General features: G+C 49.6%; 2 protein-coding genes across 2 annotated transcripts; both read right to left on the reverse strand.

Annotated features, from left to right (window-relative positions):
- Positions 1 to 3,142: 3,142 nt before the first annotated feature.
- On the reverse strand, positions 3,143 to 4,213 carry LOC130957622 (uncharacterized). The gene has a single exon (XM_057884472.1). It carries the CDS (start codon positions 4,211 to 4,213, stop codon positions 3,143 to 3,145), a length of 1,071 nt encoding a protein of 356 aa, XP_057740455.1.
- A 3,354-nt stretch (positions 4,214 to 7,567) lies between these two features.
- Positions 7,568 to 8,260, reverse strand: LOC130957623 (uncharacterized). Its single transcript, XM_057884473.1, has one exon. The coding sequence runs from the start codon at positions 8,258 to 8,260 to the stop codon at positions 7,568 to 7,570; it is 693 nt and encodes a 230-aa protein (XP_057740456.1).
- Between the last annotated feature and the right edge of the window lie 1,017 nt (positions 8,261 to 9,277).

Genomic DNA, 9,277 nt, shown 5'->3' on the forward strand with positions numbered 1-9,277 from the left:
TGGCGCCTCCCGAGAACGAGGGGGGACAAACGGCGCCCACACCTCCCGACGTCATCATGTCGGACAAACTTGTCAATGCGATGCGTGATTCCCCCATTCTCGAGGAAGTGGGGGTACCGGGCACTCGTCTTCCGCTCGTCAGGCTAAGGATGAGGAGTTGAGGGTCATTCCAACTCCTAAAAGGCAAAGGTCGCAATCTATCCCCGAAGGGGTCCTTACCGTGATGGAGAGGAACTTCGATGTCGGGTCGTTTATAGATACCCAACTGCTTCCTGGCACGGAGGAACATTTCCATGGTAACGACCTTTCGGGGCAAGCACGATGGATGTACCGCACTCTCCTTCGCGGCGCGGCCATAGCCCGAAAGGCTGAGTTCCTGTTCTAGTATGGCGTCGCTGCACCAGAAGCTCGAGTCTGCCGTCACTGCCAATAATAAATTCAAGGTTCAAGTTGAAACACTCCAAGGGCAGTTGGTTGAGACAAAGGAGAAACTTAAGACTGCCGAGGAGAAGGCCACGTCTGCTGGGGAAAAGTTGAAGACTGTCGATGCCTCTGTGTCACGTTTGACTGAGCAGGAGATGACTCTGAAGAGCCAGCTGAGTGCCGCGCAAGGTCGAGTGGTCGTTTTGGAGAAGGAACGGGATACAGCCGTTGTGGCCGCTAAGACTGCTCGGGACGAGGCTGAGGAATTCAAGAAAAAGCATAAAGAGGCTAGAGAGCAAGGAAAGAATGCGATCTTCATGACCGAAGAGGCTCTCAAGGCTTAGGTGAAGGTCATTGCTTCGGATTTTGACACATCAACAATTGGCGTTTTCAAGACAATCAAGGACGGCAAGATCGTCGATATACCTAGGAAGTGATCTCTTGTGTCTTGTATTTTTTGTGTATTTGTTATATAACTTTTGAAACTTTTGTTATACTTTATTAGCCGTTTGATCGGATTGTGGATATATTTTTCCGTTTATCTAGCGTGCTGTTTCTGTCTGCCCATTGCTCGTTTATTCATTTTACCGTTATGTTGGTATCTTTGGCGAGGCTGTGTTGTGCCTTTATTATTATTGTCGCCGTTAATTATGGCTTTCTAACTTGGTTGGCTTCCGGGGTGATCAGTCCCGGGGTGCCGTGTTGTCGTCCTGTTTATCATTCGTTATGAGGGACGTATTGTGGTAGGGTGCGTAACAAAGATGGAAAAGCAAATTTGATAAGTGAACATTAATCGGCAGCTAAACAAAGGTATATTCATAGTAAGTGTTTAAGCCATAGTGAATCACTAAAACCGTCGAACCGCCTAGTCGGCGTGTTCGAGCTTGGAATAAAATCTTCTCAGGTTACCTGCGTTCCAAGTTCTCGGTATCTCCCTGCCATCAAGCTTCTCCAGTTTGTATGCTCCTTTGCCGAGCACCTCTCTGACCCTGTAGGGTCCTTCCCAGTTTGTCGCGAGCTTTCCTTCCCCTTGGGTCGCGAGTCCTATGTCGTTGCGTCGCAAGACTAGGTCATCTTTTTCAAACTCCCTCCTGAGCACTTTGGCGTTATAACGCAGGGCTATTTTTTGCTTTAGCGCTACTTCTGTCAGATGGGCCATCTCCTTTGCCTCCTTTATCAGGTCTTTCTCCACCGCTTCTTCTACTCACTTCAGAAGTAGTCGCTAGGGGTGCACATGGGCCGGGTGAAGCCGGGTTTGACGGGACCCAGACCCGACCCGAAATATACACCGGGTCTATTTATTAGACCCGAACCCGACCCTAGACCCGATGAAACCAATACACTTTCGGGCCACAATTATACCGGGTGAAAACCGGGTGAAAACCGGGCCGTTAACATTACATTACGTTGATACCTTCTTGTAAGCTAGCATGTAAAAATATCCAAATTTCCAAGACTCCAACCATTATTTAACATGGTAAAATTCACTTAAAAAAATATAACAAGAATCAACCCTTCTTTAAAATTAAAGCATAACCACAATCAATACTAAAGCAAAACCACAATCAATACTAATATTGTCTAATAATATCAAATATTTAAATCAATACAAATAACACAATATTATGCATTAGTCTAAAGTCTTATTCATTCTAAACATAAAACATTAACTTATAGTCTTATAATGACTAATAACACAAAATATTAAGGTTTACAATACTTAAATTCAACATAAAAATAGTCATGATCCATCACTAATAACACAAAATATTAATTATGTATGATGACCGGGCCACCGGGCCGACTTCGGGTGACCCGAGCTATGGCCCGAACCCGACTCGAAATAATGACCGGGTCTATTTTTGAGACCCTAACCCGGCCCTAAACCCGATGAAATCACACCAAATTAGCCCCTAAAGTGCTCGGGCCCGGGCCGGGCCTGTGCACCCCTAGTAGTCGCAGACTCGGCTCGCCGATTTCTACGCTTATCATTGTGTCTACTCCGTACGTTAGGCAGAAGGGGGTTTCTCCCGTGGTGGACTGTTCGGTCGTACGGTAAGACCAAAGAACTGAAGCGAGTTCGTCAGCCCATGCACCTTTTTTGTCACCCAGCCGCTTTTTGAGGCCTTGTAAGATCACCCTATTCGCGGACTCGACCTTCCATTTGTTTGGGGGTGCTCTATCGAAGAGAACTTCTGTTTTATACCCAGGCCGATGAGGAATTCTATGAACTTCTTGTCCGTGAATTGCATTTCGTTGTCTGAGATGACGACTTCCGGGATGCCGAATCGAGTTATCACCTGCCTCCACATGAACTTTCTGCAATTGGCTGAGGATATGCTGGCTAGCGCTTCGGCCTCTATCCACTTGGTGTAGTAGTCGATGGCGACTATGAGGTATTTGACTTGTCCTGGGCCAACCGGGAATGGTCCAAGGAGGTCGACTCCCCATTGGGCGAAGGGTCGGGAGGACGTGAGTAGGATTAGCTCGGAAGCTGGTGCCCTGTGAAAATTAGCATTCTCTTGACACTTGGTGCATTTTTTCACAAATTTTTTGGAGTCTTCCATCATTGATGGCCAGTAGTATCTGGCTTGAATGAGCTTTCTTGCTAGGGCTTTGCCCTCGATCAACATCCTTCATGGACCTCCCTGAGCACGTAGTCCATTTGCTTGGGATGTAGGCACTTCAATAGGGGTTGGATGAGTCCCTTTTTGAAAAGTTATCCCTGTATGGTTATGTACTTGGCTGCCTCCCTTCTCAACGCTTTGGTTGCTTTCTTGTCGTCAGGGAGTCTGCTGCTCTTGAGGAAGTCGACGATTGGGTCCAACCAGGAGGGGTTTGCCTTTGTCAGATGGAGCGTAACTGCCGATTCCTTTAGCATGCCTTGGATGAGAGATCGGTTGCCTACTCCTGGTTTTGTGCTTGCTAACTTGGATAGGAGATTCGCTCGTGTGTTTCTTTCCCTCGGGACATGTTGGATTGTGATCTCCTCGAACTGGCTGCTCAGTTCTTTAACCTTTTTCAGGTACTTTTGTAGCAACGAGTCTCTGGCCTGGTAGCTCCCGTTTACATGCGAGGTGACAACCTGCGAGTCGCTGCACACTTCAAGCCTTGTTACACCGACTTCACGAGCTAGGGCCAAGCCCCCTAGGAGGGCCTCATATTCCGCTTGGTTGTTTGATACTAGGAACTCAAACTTGATCGATTGCTCGTATACGACCCCGGCAGGACTTTCCAAGATCACCCCGGCTCCTCCGGACTTTTGATTGGAGGCTCCGTCCACGTGGAGCCTCCACCGTATGCCCGGTTCCCCGGTGGGGTCCCCCGTTACTTCTACCAGAAAGTCGGCCATTGTCTGTGCCTTGATTGTGTGCCGGGGATCATATCGTAGGTCGTATTGAGAGAGTTCGATGGCCCAAGTCATCATTCTTCTCGCGAGGTCGGGTTTTTGAAGTACCTGGCAGATTCCTTGATCTGTTCTCACAATGATCTGGTGGCCCTGGAAGTATTGCTTTAGTCTGCGGGAAGAGGTCAGGAGCGCCAGTGCTAGTTTCTCTAGTTTGCTATACCTTGTTTTTGCTCCCTGTAGCGCTCTACTCACGAAGTAGATTGGCTGTTGGGTCCTTCCTTCTTCTCGTACCAAGACTGCTGCGAGCGCTCCTTCCGTTATGGCCAGGTATAGGTAAAGTGGTTCCCCGTTTTTGGACCTCCCGTGTACGGGGGGTGCTGTCAGGATCTCTTTGAAGTGCTGGAATGGTTCTTCACACGCAGGGATCCATTCAAACGCCATCCCTTTCCTCATTAGATTGAAAAAGGGATGGATTTTTCTGCCAACGCTCCGAGGAAACGGGATAGCGCGGTGAGTCTTCCTGCCAACCTCTGGACGTCTTTGATACATCCTGGGCTTTTCATTTGTAGTATTGCTTGGCTTTTTTCAGGATTGGCTTCTACCCCCCTTTGAGTGATCATGAATCCCAGGAATTTTCTGGCCTCCATGGCGAAGGCGCATTTGAGCGGGTTGAGCCTCAAGCCATTTTGTCGAAGGGACGCGAACACGTTCCTCAAGTCGCTTAGGAGATCATCTGGTCGGGTGGTCTTGGCAAGGATGTCATCTACATAGACTTCTACCGTCTTGCCTGTGAGATCGCTGAATATCTTGTTCATCAGCCTCTGGTATGTGGCCCCCGTGTTTTTCAGGCCGAAGGGCATCACCTTGTAGCAGTAGATTCCTTTCGGTGTTATGCATGCTGTTTTGTCCTCGTCAGGCCGGTGCATTGGTATCTGGTTGTAGCCGGAATAAGCGTCCATGAAGCTCAGATACCGGTAACCCGCCGCCGCATCGACGAGTGCATCAATGTTGGGAAGGGGGTAGCAGTCCTTGGAACACGCTTTGTTGAAATCGAGTAATCCACACACATCCTCCATCTTCCATTGTGCTTTTTTACTAGGACCACATTTGATAACCAAGTCGAGTAGTCTAGTTCTCGAATAAAACTGGCTTCTAGGAGGCATGCCGTTTGCTTGGCCACCTCTTCTGCTCTTTCTTGTGACATCTTCCTTCTCCTCTGAGCCACCGGTCGGGCCTCAAGTTTGACGGCCAGGTGGTGTAACATAAGATGAGGGTCTATGCCTGGCATGTCGGCTGGCGTCCAAGCGAACAGGTCACCGTTGGCCCTGATCAAATCTACCAAAGGCTCTTTCAACTCATGCGGGAGGTTTCTATTTATGAACGTGAATTTTTCCTCTGTGTCCCCAACCCTGAACTTTTCTAGGTCCCCCTCTAGTTATGTCCTAGGATTCTCGTCGACCCAGGCGTCCAGGTCGGCAAGGAACACCCCCGATGCTTCTTTGGACTTTTTCCTCAAGGAAAGGCTGGCGTTGTCGCAAGCGACCGCCGTTTCCAACTCTCCTTTTATGGACCCCACATATCCGTTGTCCCTGACGAACTTCATGATTAACAGCTTTGTGCTGATTATGGCTCCGACATCGTTGATGGTTTTTCTCCCTAGTATGATGTTATAGGCCGTGGAGTCTCGCAGGACTACGAACTCGGCCATAACCGATCTCCCGTCTGGCTTGATGAAGTTATCGCCTAGCCCTACGACATTGTGCTGGTGAGTCGTCAGGTCGGCGTCCCGCAGTCCTAATGCATCGAAGACGTTGTGGAACATCATGTTTGAGTCTGCCCCTGTATCTATAAGGATCCGTTTGACGAGGCCGGTTCCCACCCGGGCCGTAATGACCATGGGGGGCTTTCCAGGATCTCGTTGAACCATTAGTCTTCAGGTCCAAAGGAAATGGACGAGGCCCTTTTGGAGCTTCATGTGATTGAGGAGGAGATCGTCAGGACTTTGGTGTCTTTTCTGTGTGCTGATCTTGATCTTGGAGCTGTGTTCCTCGCGGTCACTACATTTACTACGGTGAGATCGTGGTCCTCATCCCTTGGCTCTTACCGTCGCTTCGCCGTTCGGAACTTGTCTTCCCCATCTTGGTCGCGACCCCGTCTCCTCGGTTCTCTGATGAGGTGAAAGAAATCAGCTAGTTTCCCCTCCCTAATCGCTTGTTCGAGCGCATCTTTTAGGTCGAAACAGTCCTGCGTTTTGGGTCCATATCCCTTATGGTAATCGCAGTAAAGGCTTTTGTTACCGCTAGTCCGGTCTTTCAGTGGACGGTGCTTCGACAAGATTCCCTTCTCAGCTATCTGCTGGTAAACTTCAAAGATGGGGAGAGTGAGGTGAGTGTAGTTAGGGATGGCAATTTTCCCCGGCGAGGCGGGTATCCGCGGGGATTTACCCGCCGGGGGACGGGGATGGGGACATTTTTTCACCCGTGGGGGCGGGGACGGGGATCCGCGAAATAAACGGGGCGGGGGCGGGGAGCAAGGTCCCCGCCCCGTGGAGACCCGTATAACACCCGCATATACAAAATTACTAAAATATCCCTATATATATATATATATTAGTTATGATTTCTGAAACCCTAACTCTTAACCCTCTCCTTTCTACCGGCCGTCACTTAGTCACTCTCCTCTCAAAACTCATTCTCCTTCTTCCTCTCTGTCCCTCCTCCATGCTCACTGCTACTCACCGCCGCTCACCGCCCTTATCCACTCTCACTGCCTTCACGCTCACTGCTGCTCACCACCCTTGCTCTGGTCCTTTTCTTTTTCTTAGATTCGCTCCGTCACCCTCTTCCACTCAGACACTCTCTCTGCCACCCTCCTCCACTCAGACACACTCTCCGCCGTCCAGCACCTTCGTCTGCACTCACTCGCGCGCCTGACACCCAGCACTAGGAGAAGCGTTCTTCGCCTGACATCCAGCCCTAGGCAGTGACAGAAGCGTTCTTCACCGTCGCCGTCTTCATTTTCTTCCCAAAGACAAAAGCTATTTTTTTCAGTGATTCTGTAATTTTCATCTACTTGAAGCATTTTTTGTTTCTTTCATTATTATCTTGTGGTTTCTGTGATTTTCTTTGATTTTATTTGAATTTCAATAAATTATCTTGTGATTTTACTCCATATATATATGTCCTTCTGTTTTTTTGGTAATGCAGTGACTAAAAAAATTGAAATTGAATATTTGAAGTTAATTGTTATGTTGTGAGGATATATGGTTATGGATAGTTGAATATTTGAAGGATTTAGTTATGTGTTTTATGAAGGTTGAGGTGGGTTTGCAGAAGATCTTTGATGGTTGATGGCTGGTTTGTGAATTTTGTGTAAATTTTATTTTTGGATTAGTGATGGCCGAATGTAAATTACTGTTTGATGTGGCTGGTTGATTAATTTGGTATATGGTTGTGTTCAAATGGGAAGCATGAATATGAATGTTTTTATGGTTTGGGTAATTTTTTGTGTTTGATTGATTTGGTTTGGGTATAGATTATAAACTTATGAGTTATGACTAAATATTGTTGGTGATGAAGATTATGATTGTAATGATAATTGAAGATTTTTGTTTATATCTCTGAATTTTTTAATTTTTAAAGAATCCGCGGATATCCGCGGAGACTCCGATCCCCGGCGGATACGATGTCCCCGTTACCCGTCGCGGGGATGGGGCGGGGACGGGGACGGATTATGGGTGGCGGGGACGGGGGGCGGGGGGCATGTCCCCGCCCCCATGGGGACCCGTTGCCATCCCTAAGTGTAGTTGGTGAACTTCCCCACACGAGGAAATGGTCTAGGAGTCCTGTTTGGGCCGCGGTCTCTGACGTGCTCCTTCTGTCTTTCTCTGTTGCCATGTTGCCTGGGCTGAGTATAGGAGGGTTGCCGCTTGTTGGTAGCCACTACTCGGCTGACTTCCTCATCATTAATGTATTCGCGGGCTACCGTTTGGATCTCTTGCATCGTCCAGACCAGCTTCATGGTGAGATGCTTTCTGAAGTCCTCGTTGAGAAGTCCGTTCGTCAGGCAGAGACTCGCCACCGAATCTGTTAACCCCTCAATTTCCAAGCATTCGTCATTGAAGCAATCTAGGTACTTTCTGGTCATCTCGTCAGCTTTCTGAGTGACGCCGAGCAAATTGATCGGGTGTTTGGCCTTGGCAATTCTGGTGGTGAATTGGGCTAAGAAGGCACGGCTGATGTCCGAGAAACCTGCCACGGAGCCCTGTGGGAGGCTATTGAACCACCGTATCGCAGGGCCTGCCAGGGTAACCGGAAAAGTGCGACACCTTACTTCGTCTCCTACTCCCTCGAGGTTCATTCGGGCCTCAAAGGCCGTGAGGTGCTCCTGTGGGTCTTGTGTCTCATCATACCTCATGTCCATTGGTTTGTCAAAGTGCTTTGGCAACCGGACCTCGAGGATAGAACGATGGAATGGGGTGGTGCCCATGATGACGGGTCGCCGTGTTCCCCCGGATCTCTCTTCTCCATTTTTGCGGTCTCGTCCTATGACGCCCGCCTGTTGCCCCGGGCATAGATGATTGTGTTGTTTCGCCTCTTGGGGTGTTCAACATTCTCCTGGCTACTCCCCGATTCCGATCTCGGGACGAAAGTACGTCGGGAGCGACTACTTCGGTGGGAGGTTCTTCCCCAACTCTCGGGAGACTGAGAGTAATCGGGATCGGAGGTCTGTTGACGGTGTTCCTGATCTGCCAGTTGGCGCTCCAGGTTCTGCACCCTGTGGCGCAGCTCCTGTATTATCCTGGCGCTGTCGCTACCGGTTCCCCCGAAGGGGCGCCTTTCTTGTGCTCTCGACTACGGCTCGATTCGTCGTGGAGGGGATCTCAGCCGCTCGCGGGGGAAGGCATCGGAAGTCGCCCCCTCGGGGCCCGCTGGCGGCCGTGGTCCCCCGGACCTGGCACGATCTCCATTCAGGATCCCCACAGACGGCGCCAATGTTCAGTAAGTCGATACCGGACGGTTCGGAGTGGTCCTCGTGTGGATAGATAGGGCGTGATCTGGAATGGGTCGTGAGGGCGAGATGGGGAACCGACGTTCTGAGCTCTCGACGAAGAGGGGGTGTCACCTGCAATGACTCTCCGACGCTCAAGTCAGTCGAATGTGCAGGCGAAAAAGAGGGTAAGGCAGTGTGTGACGTACCTTGTGGGAAGGATAGGTCCCTCCCCATTTATACCATGTCAGAGGTGGGCCCCGCAAAGATAAGCCCACCTTCCTCGAAGCTTCCTCACACAGCTGTAGCAGAGAACTGTCAAGGACGCGTGTCTGGGTCGCGAAGTGAGCCGAATGTGCCCGACCGTTTGGGTCGGGTCATCCGTGGGTCGGGTTGACCCGCGAGTGGTTTGGGCCAGGCCGTAACAGGTTTCTTTCCATAACTCATAAGGAATTTTCTTTAACCCTTTTCGAATGATAGTCCTATTCAAAATAGAACAAACTGTGTTTACAGCTT

Source organism: Arachis stenosperma, chromosome 10 (assembly GCF_014773155.1).
Source record: "Arachis stenosperma cultivar V10309 chromosome 10, arast.V10309.gnm1.PFL2, whole genome shotgun sequence".
Lineage (NCBI taxonomy): Eukaryota > Viridiplantae > Streptophyta > Magnoliopsida > Fabales > Fabaceae > Arachis > Arachis stenosperma.